Here is a 20,033-nt window from a genome sequence, read left to right as displayed (position 1 = left end):
GCAGGCTGGTGGAGCTCGCAATCCTTGCCTGGTAGGCGGAAGTGGAGGTTACTTTCCTGCCCAAGCCATAAATCTTATTGCTCTCCTTGTCGGGAGGAGCTTCCGATGATGACAAGGTGTTCCCGTCCTCTTATGGGTGTGTGTCACTACCAGGGAGTCCAGTTTCAGATGCCCTCTTATGTACCGTGGGTCTGTTTGGGCTTCCCTGAAAAGCTTCTCAACTCTGGGTTTAAACGCCCTAGTGAGATAGGGATTAACACGGGAAGGGTCTATCCTTCTTTGTAATGACTTAAGGATAGGGATGGCCTGGGCAACAGGTCTCCTTTCTCCCACTAACTCCTCGGCAAAGTCCCTCTCTTCCTGAGCACCCTGGGTGTCAATGTGGAAGTGTTCTGCCGCTCTGGACAGCACTTCATTCAAAAGAGACTGGTTATCGACAGGGGAGTCGGTAACCGGGGGTTCTTTATCTACCGGGAAATCTAGCCTGTAGGTTTCTGGTTTGTCCTCCTCCTCCTCCTCCTCCTCCTCCTCCTCCTCCTCCTCTTGGTCCTCGTCATCCCCATAGTAGCCCGTCCCAGTTTGTTCTTCTAACATGCACAAATCTGAATCCTCCCAAAAGGATGGATCTCCCTGATAGTGAGGATAGGGCTGTATACAGAAGGGGTCAGAAGTAGGAGCTTCAACCCGGGACTTCTTACTTGGGGGTATAGGATCCTTAGAGCCTGAGGGAGTTGACCCGTCGGGGGTAAAAGAGAGAAAGTGTTCAGGGTTTTTGGCGTAGAAATCTGCCAATGATGACATCCTTGACATGACTCTGTCTATGCCATCACTAGACCACTCTTGAACTGGGAATGATTCTTTCTTGAAGGCCTTTCCCTGTTTTATCTTGACTAGACCTACTGGTTTGAACAGGGGTCTTTGGGATAAAAGAAGACCGAGACTTGTCCATCTGTTTATGTGGGGTAGAATGTTTTTGAGGTGTGGAAGGAGGCTGAGACTGCTTCCTCTGTTGTTTTTCCCCTTCCCCGTGGGTGGAAGAGTGGTTACCCTGTTTTTTGTCCCCTTCAGAGTCTTGACACGCCTGACGCTGAGGTTTGGGGGTAGTGTCCCTATCTCTGGAGTGTGGAGGTTGGGACTCGGGAACCGCCGTTGCGCGGTCTGTTGACGCCAACTCCTGGAGTGCGGTCTGGGGATAGAGGTCGGCTTCGTCTTCTGATGATCGAACCTCCGTTACCTTGGGGAGCGAGGCACTTCTGGCAACAGTGGATGGTTGCCTGGAGTTATGCAGCAATCTAGATCGAGAATGCCCAGAGGATACCGATTCGGACCGTTCTCTATGTGCCTCTTTCCGAGTACTCGATGTGCGCGTCGAGTCTCGGTTGGACTTCATGTGTTTTGTGAAATTGCTGTGGGTAGCGTTTGTGTCGCCGGGGGGTCTTCCCCATAGCCGCCTTGCCGGACGACCTTTCCGAGGTCGGGGACTCGCATTTGGCTGTCAATTGACGCCACGTTGCCCTCGCCGTCCGAAAGAACAGCGTTGCTGCCATCGCAGAAGGCGCCCTTCGCTGCCATGGCCTCTTGACGCCTGGTGTGATGGGCCCAACGCTTGATCGAACGGTCCTTGAGTGTTTTCGGTTTGAACCTACTACACGCTCTGCAGTTAGCCTCGGGGTGGTCCCTCGGTAAGCAGAGATTGCACGTGGCGTGTCTGTCAAACCAAGGGTACTTGCGGTTGCACTTGGGGCACAATTGGAAAGGGGTACCCTCCATACGAACCTTGTGGCAGCGGGCTAATAAGTGTAGGAATATGTAAGAATGTACCTATATACCAAAAGAGTGTAGAGTATGTCCATCCCCCACTCTCCCTACTTGCAGGGCCGAGGCCAGAGGCCTTCCTAGGCCCTGGCCAAGGCCAGAGGCCTTCCTAGGCCCGGGCCGAGGCCAGAGGCCTTCCGAGGCCCAAATCCGTCGTGCAGCTCTCGACGGTCGATTCTTTCTCCGTGCCGGCGTCGAGTGTGGATGTTCGGTGACTCGACGTTGGGGTGGAGAAATGGGGAAATAACAATATTTTAGCAAAAGGCTAAGGCCAGGGAACTCCGCAGAATGCTTCCGACCAGTATGGCAGAAAAAAACAATCTGAGGGTCCTAGACGAGTGAGGGATCATGGGTACAGTGGACATCACACTAGGGATAGTATTACTGGCACACCCTGTGTCGATGCCCATTTTCGAGTTTCGAAAAACAAACTGTAATACTCTGCAGCTTCCACTAGATGTCGGCCTATGCACAACATGTGATCTAAGCAGATTCCACAAGCCTCAGAAATTAAATTATATTATACTATATGTATACGGTCAATTGTGCAAAGGTCAATTCGGATCCTTGACTTTCGGTCAATTAGGTAATTCGAACAATTTGGGTAATAACAGCCAGATCACCTTCAGTTCTAGCCAATTGATATGGGCCTCCTGTTCCTGAAGAGACCAAACTTCATGGACGCTGTGGTTGTCCAGGGAAGCCCCCAGCCCTCCAAGGAATAATCCATGGTTGCTGGAATTGTCTGCCTATCCTCAGGTTGCAGTCTGTGCTCTACCAGATAAGGTCCTGGTGGATAAAAGGAGGAATGCTGACGAGTTCTGCCTGGGAACCCCGCTCCTGACTCCATGAGGCTGCGAAGTGCAACTGTAATCTGCTCATTTTGAGCCTTGTGTTTGGCAATGACAGTAGGCATACTGTCATGATAACCAAAAGGTGCTGGTACCACCATGCTGAGGTCGCCGCTCTGCTGAGAAAATGACCCATTGTCCTCTTGAAGGCTGTAATCTTGTCCTCCGAGAGAAAAACTCTCTCTGAGCTTGTGTCTCAGATGAGGCCCAGGAACACCAGACTCTGCGTGGGCTGCAGCGGTGACTTCTTGAGATTGATGGAGAATCCCAAATCGTGTAGCGTATTCATGAGGGCGGAGGAGGTGTGATGCACCGTCTCGGGGGATCTCGCCCTGATGAGCCAATCGTCTAGGTATGGATAGACACGGTAACCCTGAGCCCTGCCAAGGGTTGCCATTGCATTCATTAGGCATGGCAAAGACCCTGGGGGCTGAATGGAGGCCAAAGGGTAGAACCTTGTATTGGTAATGGGAGCCCATGATCCTGAACCTCAGGAAGGACCGATGAGGCTGCCAAACCAGGACGTGTAGGTATGTACCCTTCAGATCCAGGGGGCACACACAGTCTCCCTTGCACATTGTCTCCGCAATAAGGGCTAGGGTAACCATCTTGAACTTTTGAAGAGGGAGGGAAAGGATCAGGGTGGAAAGGTCCAACACAACTTTCAGGCAGCCTGGTGGTTCTTGTGTATGGTGAAAATCCTGGAGTAGAAGCCCATACCCCGCTGGGAGGTTGGGACTTCTTCCATTGCCCGACTCTCTATAAGCAATCAAATTTCCGCCAACAAGAGTTGTTATCCCAATCTGTGGGAGTGGAGGGGAGGAGAGGAGAAGTACTGGTAGGTGGTAGCCCGGAGACACTACTGACAGGATCCAGGGGTCCACGAACCTCGCGTGCTAATAATGTGCTTGATAGGGCAAGCCAACACCCCCCACCCACCCGAGACACGTGGCTCTGGATGGGTGGGAGTGTCATGCCTTTTTCTCCTCTGAGGCTGGGGCTGAGGAGGAGGACTGAAAGAAGCCCTTATTCTCCGCCTTCTGTTGTTTGCGGCATTGCTGACTTGGGAGACCGGTCCGGCTGCCTGGACCTTTGTTGCTGGAAGCCCCGGAACCCGCCGAAGACCCACTCCTTGTCGGAATGCTGGTGCATCTGGCTGTACATCTTGGGCGTGGAATTCGCGAGGATAGTTAAGGATTTTGCAGTCTGGGAACTGTTCTTCTTATGAAGTTCCTCAATGGTGGTGGAATGAAAGAGGTCACTACCGTTGAATGGAAGGTCCAATATGCTCTCCTGGAGGTCCGGGTTGAATTTGGTAGCACGCAGCCAGGCCGTCCTTCTCATGTCCGTGGCGATGCAAGTGTCATGGCCTGAGGTGTCAATATGGGCCACTGTGGACTCCACGATGTCTTGTACCACCAACTTTGCTTCTGCCAGCCCCGCCTGGAAGCGTGCCTGACTGTGAACTGGAAGTTCTGGAACCAAGACGGCTATTTCCTGCCAAAGCCTCTGGTTAACGGCTGTGAGCATGGTGTCTGCATTAGACTGACGAAGGTGCAGGGAGGCGTTGCAATAGACCTCCTTTCCATATGCCTCCAAGATCTTCTCCTCCTTGCCTAGCAGGGTCGAGGATGAGGTGGCCGAGGAAGACTGAGGCTTAGAGTAGATGGAGGCCGCGGCAATCACTGAAGAGTGCGATTGAGGGTGTGCCAACAGCAAGAGTGTATCCCCCTCCGATTGCCTGTACTTGTCGTTGAGGCACCGGTTGGTGGGCTGCGCCGAATGGGGTTTAAGCCATCCCTTTTTGGCCAAAGCGACAACGTCCTTCTGCATTGGAATCTCTGTTCGAGCCGCGGGGCGTAGAGTGAGGACTTCGGCCAGGACCCCTGCCTCTGGTTGTTCAACCTCAGGTTGTGGAAGCTTCAAGTATTCGGCCAGACCTGCAAGTCGATCATGGAATGCCTTGGCTGAAGATGGAGTGTTGGGGTCCTCCTTCTCGTCAGTGTCCACCAGGGTGTCCTGCTGGTCTGGGACAGGTGGAGGAGTGCTAGGCGCCGCAAGCTGACATGTGGCGACCGGGACCCGAGGCTGCTCTGGAGGCTGGTATGGAACCGCCTGGGGGGCAGGAGACAGAGGAGCCGGAACCACGGGGGCCAGGGCGGGCAGCTAAAGATGCGTGGGGGACAGAGGCACTGGAGCCATAGGAGGAATGACTATGGGCGCAGGTGGAGGGACAGGAGGTAGCATGTCCCTGATCACATCCCGAAGGATGGTGCCCATCTGAGGGGGATCTCATAAGTGTGAGGAATTTCTGGAAAAACCTGTCCTCACAGGCCGGTGGGCCACTAGGTGGCGCAGGATTAGGGCCCTGAGGTTTCTGAGGTCTGGGAGTACTCTGCCTTGCTGCCTGCGTGGTTTATATACCATGCGATGCTGAAGGATATGCCGTAGGCCACGTACCTGGTGAAGACCAGTCCCACCTCGAAACTCGTTCTCCCACCTTCTCTGCACCAGGGGGTGGTATCGGACAAGCGGCCATTTTGTCAGGCTGCATGTCATGTGCTTATACCTTGGTTGTTGCTGCACTGGGCCCGGCCTCCTCCAGGACTCTTGGTGATAGAGCTTGAGGCCTACCCTGCACCTCAGGACGAGTCCTGGTAGATTGTGTGCCCTCGACTGTGTTGCCGGTAGTGCTGCATACCGGCGCCCCCTCAGACATATGTCCGGAAGTAGGGCGTATCCCCTCGGGTGGACACCCGGTAAATGAAGTGTGCAGTCCCTCAGCGACATCATCGGCAGGTTCTAGCGACCCCCTCGGGCCAGCGGCCGGTAGGTGAAGCAGCCTCGGTAACCGTGCTGGTGTTAGAATCTGAACGGTCCCTCCCTCTGACGTTTTCTTGGGAAGGAGTCGCCCTTGCGGGGTGCAGATGAAAAAAGTGGCCCTACCTTGGGCCTTGATTTGTGCCTGACGAAGTCCTTCAAGTCCTCTGGAGATGATCATTCAACCAAGCTAATCTGTTCTTGAGAGCACGCGGTGTAAGCACACCACACGCGGAACAACCTTCCCAGCTGTGATTGGGGCCAAGGCAGCAGAGGCAAAGAGCATGGGGGTCGGATGTGGGGAACAGCCCTGGACACCTGCTGAAGCCCAAAGACGTCAACATGTGCCGGGGAGGAGCGTGGCGCCAGACGACCGAGTACCTGATTAAAGACAAAAGACAGTATCCGGGGAAGGCCGAAGCCAAACCCAGGAGCACTAGTGAAAGCGGTCTGCTCAGGTTGACATGGAAAAGAGGACCGGGGAGTGGCTCTGGTGGGCAGAGTCAGGGGGAGCGAATGCTCCCAGGGCCACGCCCCCATGCAGCTCTAAATTTAAAGGGGCAAAGATTTTTTCTGGTGAAAAAGATTCCATCTCCCTTCCGTAGCGAGGGACGCCCATACAGTATGGAGGAAAGGGGACGGGACGTAGGAGTAAGAAAGCATATGAAGTAGATGGGAAAACCAGAGGACACCAGTTGGAGCTTAAGAAATTGAAGGTGGACGCTGCTAACGTTTCAGGGTCTAACACCTACAGGAATCTGAATGGGCCTCTGTTATCTCAGACCCCAGTTCCCCAAGGACTTGGTGAGTGTTAAGACAAATCCAGGCAATTTGTCCCTTCTCCTCAAGGGGAAGCCACCCCTTTTGGCACTAGGGACCCATGGCTTAATACCCCCTAGAGTACATGGCAAGCAGGATCTCACTGGAAGTTAACCCCCACCCTTCTTAGGGGACAAGGAATCCTCAGGTAAAGATTTTACTACCCCTCCCTTGAAAGCAGATTCGCAAGTGTTTGTTGTTTGTATGAGAATTGAACAGTATAATAATGTGCAGGGCCCTTTAATAGGGAATGTCTTGGTTTCTGACCCCACTCTGTTAACATTCATACCTAAAGAGCAGAAGCAACAGTGTCTCCTCTCTTGTTCCAGGGAGGAACATAAAAGAACTGTGGCCGAAAGAGAGAGAAAGAAAGAGAGAAAGAGAGAGAGAGAAAGAGAGAGAGAGAAAGAGAGAGAGAGAGAGAGAGAGAGAGAAAGAGAGAAAAAGAGAGAGAAAGAGCGAGAGAGAGGGAGAGGGAGAGAAAAAGAGAGAAAAAGAGAGAAAGAGCGAGAGAGAGGGAGAGGGAGAGAAAAAGATCGAGAGCGAGAAGAGAGAGAGAAGGGAGAGGGAGAGGGAGAGAGGGAGAGAGAGAGAGAGAGAGAAAGAGAGAAAAAGAGAGAGAAAGAGCGAGAGAGAGGGAGAGGGAGAGAAAAAGAGAGAGAAAAAGAGAGAAAGAGCGAGAGAGAGGGAGAGGGAGAGAAAAAGATCGAGAGCGAGAAGAGAGAGAGAAGGGAGAGGGAGAGGGAGAGAGGGAGAGAGAGAGAGACACAGCCTCAGGGCACAAACCGGAAGCCTGCACCTGGAGGTAGGACCACACAGCCAGTGTGGTGTGTGGAGGAAGTCCGGAACACAAAGAACGCAACCCAAACCAGTAAAGCAGAGAGCCTGAGAAGGTCAGGACCGCCAAGCAAGCAAGAGATTGAGTCGCTGCAGAAGCGGCATACCAGCGTTCAGCTGCTTCAACAATGAAGGAAACGAAGCGAAAGACACAAGCACAAAGATATCAGCACTGTAGTTCCACAGCAAATTGAGAAGTCTCCAACCCCAATGAGCACGGCTGCCGAGAACCAGGTATGCTGCTGACAGGGGAGCGGGACGAGGGCAGTGAGGAACAAAAACAATATAAAATCCAGATGGCCTGACAGGCCAAATTGCCTAAGATGGGCTCAACCACAAAATTCCCTCATGCGAGGGGGAGATCGATATGTAACCCAGATGGGCCTGGGAGATAGCCCACAAAGAGGTTTGAGTGATACGAAACCCAGATAGCCTGAAAAGCCAAATAGGCCATGCGGGTTGAGCCACAAGATAACCCACGAGGGAGTGAAAGCAACAACAAACCTAGACGATCTGAGAGGTTGGATAGCTCACGCATTGCTGAGAAACCAGGTACTCCACAGAGGGCTGAGAACAGTGTCAACCTGAGACAGGCTGAAAAGCCTGAAGGCCCACACCGGGTTAAGAGATGCAATAACCCAGAAGAGACAAACACTTTGGAGGGGTGAATAAGAAACCCATTCTAAACATAAATATAGAGCCTGTTGTACCTAGCCGGTTTACAGGACCAGTTATTCTAGTTGAGTACAAACTCTTTGAACTGACGAGGACATTCATGTGGGGGGTCCACAGTCTTCTGTTGTAGAAAGAGAGAAAGGATAACAGTCTTATTTTGTACTGTACTAGTAGACCAAGGCCTAAAAAAGAAAGAGAGAGAACCAAATACACAATTGGGTGTGAGAGTCAGGAACTAGACACCACAAGCCAAGAAAGGGGTTGGGGTTCATTCTTTACTAGGCTAAGCTTATGTTTCCTTTGTTATTAGCAGTAAAGTCAGATACTATGGTAGATTAGGTTCGGACAGAGGACTGCATTTTGGCGAAACATCCAGAGGAGCACTGGTTTGTTATTCTCTTTAATGCTTAGGAAAAACCACCTCATAGTTGTAGGGATAGGTGAGGCATTCTTGTCCACTTCCTATGTTCCTTGGAAGCGGCATGCAGATTGAATGGGGTCAAAGAGGCAAGGATGCTACTTTGTATTACAGTTAGGCGTCCCCAAAATTAGATTGTTTCAATAATGGAACTGGATACTACTGTGCAAGAGGTGGAATGGCAGCATGAGGAAAACTCATATTTTTAAGTTTGGGAAGACTCCTTCCCAATACTTTAAGTTTAAAGAGCACAAAAATATTTAGAGAGTGAATTGGATAAGATGGATGAATGCATCCCTTCAAAACTCGTATTGCTGTTCTGAAGAACACGAGGTGTACTGTTTTGAAGATATGTTCCATTTGGTCATGCTGGAAAACAGTTTTGAATCTTGTTCCCATAAATTATGTCAAAGCTTAGCTGACTAAGATTACGGATCCAATAACAGTTGGTAACTGCGACTGAATTGTGGTTATACCAGGTGGTGTTCTATAAAGAAAAGGGGGATGCTTGGACGAGGGAGCAGACAAAGAAGCCAAAAGAAGGGTCTAAACATCCCTCCAAACAGGGCGACAAACATTTTAAGTAAAATAAAGCACAATTATTAGTGACAATTTACATATACATGCCTTAGGGTTATGTTTTGCTTTTAGGGTGTAAGCTCTCAATATAACTACAGTGGGGTGTGTAGCATATGGTTCGATGTGAAGATTTAAAAAAAAAACATTAATTTCCAAGTGCTTCTATTTGCCCATCCGTTTTGTGCATCCTTTTTTCTGAACAGTTTTTGTGCTCCTTTTTCTTAATATGGTATTTCACCCCCTAACCCCCAAAATTGCCCCCACCACTATCGCTGGTTGCTCCCACATTTCCAATCCCCATATATTTGATATTCCCTTCCTCGGCTTTGATTTTCGCTACGGTTTTTGTGAAATGTTAGTTTCATGAAGGTTTTTGCAAAATGATGTGTGAGGGCAGTAGGATACAGCTGATCACTTGAATTATTTCTTTTATACTGCATATACAAAACAAAGGATTTATAATTTTATAATTCTAAAATGCTATTCAGAAAGATATGCAATACTAAAGAATAATCAAGAGTGAATGTTTTTCTCTTCCTTTTCCTACAATGTTCATGATTTTGAAAAATATGCCCAGAAGTGAACATCCCACCAAACTTTACCTGCAATGATTGATTTTCTCTGCCTAACTCCTGCATTGCTGCGGTTGTGTCTTCCACTTTTCTTCGGAGTTCTGATATTTTTGCTTGTAGTTTTCCAATCTCTGCTTCACTCTTTAGACACCTAAAGAAAGAAAACAAAATGTTAAAAATGTGGCGATGATGGAGGGAAGGCATGGACGACTGCTGCAAGATAGAAAGGAAGAATATTCAGGGACAGAGGCTGTCCCCAGAAACATCACACATTATGGGGCAGCTGGTTCGAGATGATGTAAAACCACACTTAGTTGGGCCAAATGGGGCAGGAAGTAAAATTTTGTGGAGAAGGGCTGCGAATCGTAGGGGTAGGCAGCTCAGGATGGCTACAGTGGAGGGGCCGAGAGGCTTCTTCTGCACATCAACGATTGGAAGGGAACTCAAGGGGCAGGGGTCACGAAACAAATTTTACTGTATGTTCGTTTTTTCTTTGTGCTTGTTTTATTATTGTATGTTTGATAAAATGAATAAAAATTGTTTTAACAAAAAAACAACTGTCAGCTGTGGAATTCAAACACCGGAGTTCTAATCACAGCTTCATGACACACTGACGTTAGGGAAAGCACATTTTCTCCATGTGCTATGGTTTCCCTAATCAATCTAAACTGGGATCTCTGCTTCAAAACTAAAGACCTGCATTAAAACATGTGACGAAGTTCACTGCCTATCTCTGGGGATATCTAGTGGGCAGAACAAGCGGGCTGGGCCCTCCACAAGTTATCAGGAATGGTATGTGCAGGATGCCTTGTTCACTCTCACTTAATTCCTGTCATTGGGCAAGGGGCAGTCACATGCAGCACATACATAAGACTGGCTCTTTAAGGGCAACCCAATTAGATCCCACAGCCTCACAGAATAATATTTACACTTCCTCAAGGCAGACTGGGCCATAGGAAGTCCCTTGCATACCTAACTGTCATGACAATCAGAGACACTTGTTACCTTCATTACTAATTCGGGGACGGATGTTGTGCCACCGGGTACTAGCATGCATGCTTGGTCAAACAAACAGCAAATTCAAGATGATGGATCAGGATTTTTTAAGTGGTGCTCCACCGACCTCACCACATAACTAATCCTTAATCAGACATGTGTGGTACAAATAATAAAATCACGGCAAACCAATCCCACCTCCCGACCAATCATCACAGACCAGTGCAAACACATGTACACAATTGTAAACAGGGGGAGGGGCCAACAGGGTATAAAAAGACTGGCTAGGCCAGAGTAGACTGATTGATCGCACTCAATGTATCTCGGCATATAAGCAGCCAAGTTTGAAAGTTCAGGCTGTTGAGGTTTTGATGGCGCAGCGTCCGGCCCCACTGGGCGAGCAGGTCCACTCTATTCAGAAGATGCCAGAGACGGCAGATGGACATTTCCAGCAACTCCAAATACCACGTTCTCCAGGACAAGCCTGGAGCGATCAAAATGAATGTGGACCCGAACAGGTGCAGCTTTCTGAGAACCAGTGGAATGACAGGGATCAGCTGGAATGCATACAGGTCAAATGTCCATTTGGCCATTAGGGCATCAAGACATCCCCTTGAACTCCCTGTTGAGGAAATTACCTGGAGCAGAACTGGCATTTCCTCTTCACACTGGGAGGAGAGGTCCCGTTGAGAGAATTTCCCCAAGAACTTCCCGACAGCTCCCACTTGTGGTATTCCTACGTGCTTCCGATCAAGGCCTGCGCAATAACGTTCTTCATCCTGGCGAGATGAGCTGCTTACAGAGACATGTCAGTCTCCAAAGCCCCGAATGACAGGTGCATTGCTTCTATGTACAGAGTCAAGGACCCTACAGCACCTTGCTTGCTAAAGTTGTGCACAAACACTTTTTTCTTTGAGGACCAGCAAGTGCCTCAGAGACTGGCTGAAGGTCTGCTGTCTGCCCCTGAAACTGAGACCCCTGACAACAGAGGAGCCACTGCAGTGAGGTCATGTGCTTCAGGCACTACAAGTATGCAGGAGACCATGAGAACTAGGAAGGCCGCGGCCAGAACCCTCTCCTGTGAGGAAGACCATCTGTAAGATGTTTGCCACCAGGTCCTCGGTGGGGATGTCCTCCCCAGGCGAGTGGGACACATAAAACCTTAGACTTCTTGAAGTTTAGAGAGAATCCCAAGTTGTTAAACAGGCTGAGTGGAACAAATGTGCTAGCGCCTGGTCAGGCGAGCGAGCTAGGATGAGATATTCTTCCAAGTAGGGAAAGACAAATGCCTTTCCCCCTGAGGTGAGCCACTACCACTGCCAGCAGGTTGGTGAAGACCCTGGGTGCAGAAGATAGACCAAACATGAGGACAATTAAATGGTAGTGGCAACGGCCCCTAACAAATGTCAGGTACTTTGTGTGCTTTAGGTCAATCAGCACATGGAATAGGCACCCTGAAGATTCGGTGATACCATCCAGTCCTGGTGGTTGAGAGCAGATTCTGTATAGAATGAAACCCCCCACCCTTCTTTGGTACCAGGAATAAGAGTACCAGCCCTCGTCTCGTTCTGTATAGCACCTTTCACCACAAGCAGATGAACCTCCTCCAAAAGGAGAGGGTCCATAGGGAAGCATTAGTTGGGAGGGAGGATGATCTGGAGGACATTGAGCAAAAGGGAGGCAATATCCCTGGCGAACAGCCTGTAAGGCTCAGACATCAGATGTAGTGAAACACCATTCCGTCACAAAGAGAAATTCTCTCACCTACAGGGATGAGGTGGTGGAAGTCTCCTTCACAGAGGCTTCACACCCGGTGCTGCAGAGGGGACAGTGGAGGGGGCATACCGTATCTGGGAGTACCCCTGGTCACTTCCCTTGGCAGGGTGGCACTGTTGCTGCTTAGCTGAGGGGGCCTGCCCCCTACCCATGTGAGAAAAAGAGAAAGAGGGAAAGGGTTGAATCCCCTATTCCTGTTCATGGGGGCAACGGGCTAATCTGCCTTTGCCCTAAACAGGTTATGGCTGTCAAACGGCATGTCCAGGAGTTTATGACACCAATCTGGCAACATCTGTCCAGAAACTGGGTAAACTGCTGTGAGAACCTCACAAAGAGTTCACAATATATTCCTAAACAAAGGTTATACACTTTGTATACATTCACACGAAAATGTGTTACTAAATCCCATGATTTTGTTTTCCAAAAAGCACTTTATTAAATTTCTAAAGATATGAACACATTTTCAGTCAACCATTATATATCCTTGACCATTCTCAGCACCCAGAGTCAACTTTCCTTAAAATATAGACAATACTACATTTTCACATGTACCTTTCATAACTGGAGAATTAACTCTCAATTAGCATATTTTAAAGACCAGCAACGTTAATGCCCCCTATCATTTGTAACAATGTAATTCTAATATTCCTAGGACTAATCACCTGGATAAATAATGTCACTTAATCATTCCTCTTCCAGTATTATCGAAGCACACTAGTTCTAGCACACATTCATTCTTTGCTCAAGTATTGTGCTACAAAAGGGAAACCCTCTTTGATGTTACGTGTGCATTCATTAAGCATGTCAACTTTTCCATATAACAAAATGCTTCTTCCGCTTAGTATGCATTCTCTTTTTGTAGTGAGTGTGACAAATCTGTAGGTGTTGTCCCTTCTCCCCGAGGGGGAGCCCCTTCTCATGAGGCCAGGGAGCCGAGGCTGAGACCCGATAGTCCCCCTGTGGGTGGTACTCAGCGGGAGTATCTCATGGGGAGAAACTCCCCTCTGGGGATCAGGGGGGACATCTCGGGAAGACGCAGTACGCCGCCTCTCACCCTCCAGCCACTTCCTTTGCCTCCCCTAAGTCTGAGGCCCACCTTCTCATTCCCCATTTCCAGGCCTCCACCCAATTCCTGCATACCCCCTTGTCCCCATGCCACACACTTCCAAATTACACTCTCCCATGTATGTTTGTGAGGTGGACAATGCAGCAGTCACTCAGAGGAGGGAGAATAGGGATGACTTGACTATGACTTCAGTGAGAAATACCGAGACGAGGAGGAGGTGAGGAGCCATGACAAATTCCCATTTGAACCTGAAAGAGCGGTTAAGATGTCACTGCCCATTCTGAAGGAGGAACAGCGTGGAGTGAAGGAAAGGTTGCTGTCCGGGACACGAGGAGAGGAACTGAGGCATCCCTACCCAGTCCGCTGCACGCAGGCAGGCTAGAGAGCTGGGGAAATGGGAGTCCTGATGCAGGAAGCCACCGGACAGAGCGGTCGTACAGAGACGTGCAGCCGCCCCAGAATGGAACACTGAGCCGTCGCAAGTACCGCGGAAGCCATAGCAGAGCGAGAGAAGCAAACAAAGGCATCAGAAGTGCTGATACCGCTGAATGAGGCACGACACATACCAGGAAGGTATATGGGCTGTCGGGGTAATGGAAGGGGGCAAGAACAACCTTAAACCAAGGGACTAGGATCCATATAAAACAGAGGAATACATTAAATAATAACTGGCAGGAGTGTAAATCAGGAGTGAAATACAAAAAAGAAAGCAGGACCTGGGACCCACACCTTAACGAGACCATCAGTAGTCATCTTCGTGGCAATACCAGAAATGGTAGTGAAACAGGTCTCCCAAAAGAAATCACTAAAGGAACTGTGATACGGATCTGGGACCCCTATTGACCAGAGTATATGAGAGAATCACCTGGGAGGAGACAAGGCCGAGGGCAGTGAGAAGATCCTGTAGGATGAGACCCAGTATTTTATGTCTAAAAAGGAAGAACCTTTTAAAGGTAACCAGACATGTAATGGCTTATTGTCGTTATGATGTATCTGAACTAAATATTAAGTCTGTTGATGTGGGCAAAGCTGGTGTTGCACCTTTCAATAACACAAGGAAAGATAAACTGCTTGAGACTTCTAAGGTTACAAATCCCCCTTACTCCCAAAGGTACAGTGAAAGGAAACCTATGAATAAAAGGCTTGAACAAACTGCCTTCCTCTGTTCAAGTAAACCTTTGTGATTCTTCTTTAAATGCATTTAAGAAAAATAGATCTTCATTTGAAATTAGAAAACTAACAAGAAATCCTAATTCGGTTGGTTGGGACAACAAGTCCCATAATCTCTGACGTACTGGGACAAAGAAGAGCGCTCAAGAGCAATGTTGCAGGAGGAGTCAGCTTGTTAAGCTTAATGACACACAAATGAAGGAAGCAGAGAGACTTAAAAGGCCCCCTCAGGTCGAGCTGTAGCCAAAATGGTCGCAGCAGTAGAAGAGCACAATGTTGGCAATCCAAGCAGAAGTGGGTGAAAAGAAGGGACGCCGGGACATTACCTAAGTAGATTTCAGCTGCCTGTCCTGATAGGGTCCTGTTTCCCCAAAATCTGAAGTGCTGACGTTGCGCAGCAGAAGGCGTGAAGAAAGACTGCTTTTCCCCATGTGAACCTAATTGCAGAGATTGCACAGCAGGAAGCTGTCACGATCCATGCCCCTGACCCCCTCAGGTAGAACAGCCCCCTGACAGCAGTGGGGCTAAAGCCCTTCACACTGGCCCCAAGGGCCTTAAAACTCCATCAGAAACATACATGAGTCAGTCCTGGCGCCTTTGGCGCCAGGCTCATTATCAGGAATAAATTAAAACCAGTTTTGGACCTTAATCCAACATGGAGGCCTATTACAAAGCCCAGTTCTTTAGAACCAAGCCATGCAGTCTAGTATTTTGGGTGTGGCTGGGCTGGAACTACTTGGCCTGGAACTACTTTACCTAGGCTATTTAAACCACACCCAAAGAGCAGAACACACTTTGTGTTATTCTGCACTCCTGTAGGATAACGCTCACCGTGTCCAGCTCCTGCTCATCTGCTTCTCCTGCCGACCGATCCTGAAGCCCTGGATCCGGATTCCATTATAACCTGGAAGAACAAGAACAGCATTAGCGAGCAAGAACACTTACCTATGAAGTAACCAGCCTTGAATCCATCCTGCGCTTCGCTTATCTCGTCCATCTCCGGAGTTCGCCGCAACCTGCAAAGGTCAAGAAACAAGGACAGCATTAATAACAATTCTTACGTGGGCAAGCAGTGAGTCCTGGCAGCACCCTGCGCTTCTCTTACCTCGCCCATCTCGGGTTTCACCGCAACCTGCAAGGGAGAAGGAACAAGGACAGCATTAACAAAGCACTTACCTGGGCAAGCAGCGCTTTGATTGCACATCACTCCGGAACATCACTGCAACCTATACAAAGAAGAGAAGAGAACACAGGTTAGCAATTAACACCAATAAATAGCGCAGCGCTCCGTGCATCAATAACTCACTGTGGTCTTCGCCTTCGGCGCAGCAACTCCGAGATCGCAACCATCCCTGTGAAAACAAGAGAGACATTGTTGGGAACAGCGTAGTGGAGCAAGACGCAGAGAAAACGAAAGGAAAGAAAGAGACAGAATAAAGACGGAAAAGACATTATAACTCACCTGGAAGACAGTCGGTCTGGACCCGACATAAGGGCACACGGACCAGTGAAGCAACTAGGGCCACGAAACGCCCGCACCAACCACGCGCCCCTGCACAGAGACGCAAGATGGAGAGTTCAACGCACAAAAACCTAAGGTGCTACCCAAAGTCTGGCACATAACCAAGCAGAGAGGGGTCCGGAATAGCGCTCAGACCTCATCCAGTTTCGTGTGGCATCCCCGTGGATACCAGGTGAGCGTAACAGAAGTGTGCCTGAGAGCGTAGCTGAAAGGTGTTGTGCAGCGAAGGGTCCCAGGAGCAAATGAACCCTGAAGCAGTCCCAGCCCTGTAGCATGCGAAGGGAGCAAGACAGAAGCCGGTGAGTGTTACAGAGCGCTCTGATCCCTTGCTCGAACAAAGGCAGGCAGCTGTATCAAGCAGAAGCACTTGCTTACAAGTGAAAGCTGTTTTAAACCGACCATTGATTGTCAATGAGAAGTATGAAAAGTAGCACTCGCATATAGAGGAACATCATTCCTTTCACTCATGTAAGAATGACATGCTTTGAAACACATTAATTGAATAATAAAAATCCTGTGAAAACAGATTAGACTGGTTGTGTGTGCCTAAAAGTAATTCTGAGGTAAAGGGTAACCTAAGAATCAATTATGAAGCAGTTGAAGCAGTTGAAAACGATGTGATACTCAAGTTAAATGACTGAACATTTATAAAAGTGAGTTTAAGGAACAAACATTGCCCAAGCCAAGAGTGAAACAAGCATTGCACAAGCCAAGAGTGAAACAAGCCTTGCACAAGCCAAGAGTGAAACAAGTATTTCCCAAAAGGGTGGGGCTGTGGCTTGCAGTCATGGAGTAGGTCTCCCTTCCACAACTGTGCCTGCCTGATCCTCCAAGATCCGCGTAAATAGCAAGTTTCCATAGCAAGAATACAGCTGAAAGTTTGCGGGAACGTATGAGAACTAGACTGGACTGCCTTGCTGGAAGGAGGCGAGCAGAGCCAGCGACGGCGCCGAGAAGCACAGCATGAAAGAGAGGGACCGGTGCCGGCTTCGATAATCAAGATGGCAGCCACGAGATGAAGGAGGTGGTGGAAGAGCGTTGAAGGCTTGGAGGTGGAGAGGAGCCTGAAGCACCCCAGCGGACCAACAGCGAAGCAGCGGAATGACTCGACTGCAGAGGCAGACTGTAGAAGAGCACTCATCGTAGAGGACGGATGCCGGGGAGCCAACACGCCTGAACCAAAGAAGTGACGGGGATAGGAAAGACATTGGACTCCCTCTGGCATTTTGGGCACGGTGACAAACACCAGGCAAGTGCAAAGTTAAGCCTCCTAATGGGCCCAGCACCCCATGTGGGGAGTACAAGTGGCAAAGCCATATGCCGGGAGGCGCAGTGGTGAGGAGGAGCTGAAAGGGATTTCTCCTGGGGCTAACAATGGAGACGTGAGTGCTCTGCCACTCACAAATAAGGGATCTGAATAGTTGGCCCGACTGAGGTGACCCGGGGCGAGCGATGAATTGGAGAAAGTAGCCCTTTCTACCCCTGGGCAACAAGAGGTTGCGTCATTGCGGTAACAATAGACACTCGGTCAGCCAGTATTCAAGGCATAACACCAGAGGAAAGATCCCAGCATAAGGCTGCGGGGGATCAACTATTCAGTATAACAGCAGTGAGCAGCCGGACGCTACTGTGGCGTGCAAGGCAGCACCTGCATCTGGAGGGCTATACCAGCTTTAACTCCTTGGAACACACTTAATGAGCCCAGGTTATCGATGAGCCATGACTAAGACAAATTGGCTAAAACAAAACCAAACCAACCAATGCTAGACAGCTTTGCCAAGTCTAAGCAACAGATACCAGGGAGTGACATGGATCCAGCGCAGGGAAGAGGGGGTGAAGCCATGGAGCTGCATAACCAAGTGATGCTGGCAATAGTGGACTTAAAGGCCTCACTGGGAACACAGATTGCATCAGTGCAAATAGATGTTGGGTTGCTGCGCCAGGATGTGCAAAACCTGGCTGAATGTACTACTACTCTGGAGACCCAAAAGAAGGAAAACACAGGAGGGCCCCGTGAGACGCAGGCAGCCTGCTAGAAAACAGAGGGGAGGGCCAGGAGGAATAATATTCACATAGTTAGCCTGCCAGAGGGTGACGAGGGCGCAGATCCTACCTCATTCATTGAGAACACGCTGCTCCAGGAAATTGGGCCTGGGAAACCTCACACAGGGCTTCATAATTCAGAGGGCACACAGAGCATGGACCAGACACATCCCTCCAGGGGTGCCCCCAAGACAGATTATAGCTAAGGTCCTGAACTATAAGGACAGGGAGAAAATACTGGCCTACTCCAGGCAAGGGGGCGAATTGAAAAGCGCTTCGGCAGATATGGCGGTCTACACAGATTACACTTTCCAAGTGCAAAAAAAACGGGCACAATTTACAGCGGCCAAATCTAGGCTTTGGGTCGCTGGATTGAAATACACATTGATCTACCCAGCACAACTCAAAATGATACATAAAAGCAAGACTTGGTTCTTTGGCCTCCCCGAGGAGGCGCAGGCATGGATGGACAGGGAGAAGATATGTCCCGGCGGAAAGGGCGGAGAAAACGAAGGGAGGCATAAAGGAAGCTCTACACAACGGACAGCCAGGAACATCTAGGGAACTGCAAACAGTATGAATAGCAAGATGCAGGGCTCCGGCGGATCCACAGTTGGACATATACCTCATCGTAAATAAACATTAGCTAGGAGAATAGTTCTCCCCGGAATAGGTCTTTGATGCTTGCTTTTTTTTTTGCTTATTTGTACAAGGTAGGGCTCTCCACTGGTTAGCATCTTACACCATGACAATGGAGACCGTACCTGTGGCTGCTGCCGCCACACCCTCCAAGTTCCTTTTTTTGTGGGCACTTGTTTTTGTTCCCAACTGTTGTGTACTAGCCTCAAGTAAGCCTGCTTGGGGCGAATGCTAGAAGCAGACACGTCTAAGCAAGGACATAGCTGCTGGGCAGTTGGGGATGTTGGGGATGTTCTGTTGGGGAGGGACTTGCCTGCACATAAGTTAAATTGGTTTAGGAGCACAATGTTTTTGATTGGATCACCTCACAGGGAGAAAGCAGCGCCGGGCGCTGCGTGAACGGTGGACCGGTCCATTTGAAGGGGATAAAAGCGAATGGCTGGAACAGTAAATGTCCTTACTTGGAATGTGAGGGGCCTGAACGCCTATGTGAAAAGAAGGAACAAGTTACTTACCTGTAACTGTTGCTCTCCAGCATGGGTCTGGCATGGATTCACATGCTCATGAATATTCCCCGTCGTCAGGCTGGGAATCCTCGGTTCAGAAAAAAATCAGTATCAGTTTCGTTTCTGATCTGTCTTTCCTAGTAGTAACCAAGCACTGATCTCTGGGTCATACTGCCCACAGCCAATGACTGTCCTCTCCCTAAGCCCCGCCCCTGGCAGCCATCCTCAGATTTGGTAGCATGTGAAGTGGCAGTATGACCAAGTGAAGAGCCGCAGAGGGGTAGGCGGGAGGGTTTGCATGTGAATCCATGCCAGACCCATGCTGGAGAACAACGGTTACAGGTAAGTAACTTGTTCCTTCTCCAGCATGGGGTCTGGCATGGATTCATATGCTCATGAATATAAGATTACATAGCAGTACCCACATGCACAACCCTGGGAGGTGGCAAAAGGCTCAACATTAAGCAATACATAAACTCAACATTTAAGCAACTCTTACCTCCTCACCAGGCCCACCTTCATGCGAACAGGTTGCACAGCACTGCTTGGCCGACTCTGGACACCTCCCTGGAATCCCGTTCGACGCAGTAGAATCTCGTGAAGGTGTGCGTCGACCTCCACGTAGCAACCCTGCAGATGTCCATCAGGGGCACACCAGACAAGAACGCCGTGGTAGCAGCGATCACTCTGGTCGAATGGGCACTTGGACGGCCGGGCAACGGTCGGTTTGCCAACCGATGACAGTGCATGATACAGCCAGAGAGCCATCTGGAAATGGAAGCCTTCGAGAGAGCCTTCCCTTGGTTCACAGGTCCAAAGTTCACAAACAGCTGTGATGTCTTCCGAAAACTCTTCGTGCGGTCCACGTAGAACTTCAGCGCTCTAGCCACATTTAGCGAGTGCAAAGTCCTCTCGGCCGGCGACGAAGG

The 20,033-nt window shown here is 49.5% G+C and overlaps 1 protein-coding gene across 4 annotated transcripts in view; it reads right to left on the bottom strand.

Annotated features, from left to right (window-relative positions):
• Positions 1–20,033, bottom strand: part of EEA1 (early endosome antigen 1) — a 1,786,886-nt gene that overhangs the window by 179,017 nt on the left and 1,587,836 nt on the right. For all 4 annotated transcript variants that reach the window (XM_069629072.1, XM_069629073.1, XM_069629075.1 and 1 more), the window contains one exon: positions 9,417–9,537. In XM_069629072.1, coding sequence (XP_069485173.1) covers positions 9,417–9,537 — 121 coding nt within the window. The remainder of the gene's footprint in view (positions 1–9,416; positions 9,538–20,033) is intronic.

The sequence above is a fragment of the Ambystoma mexicanum genome, chromosome 12 (assembly GCF_040938575.1).
Source record: "Ambystoma mexicanum isolate Mex_15411 chromosome 12, UKY_AmexF1_1, whole genome shotgun sequence".
In the NCBI taxonomy this organism is placed as follows: domain Eukaryota; kingdom Metazoa; phylum Chordata; class Amphibia; order Caudata; family Ambystomatidae; genus Ambystoma; species Ambystoma mexicanum.
The sequence above is the reverse complement of the archived record's forward strand: the minus strand, read 5'-3'. Positions and strand labels throughout refer to the sequence as shown.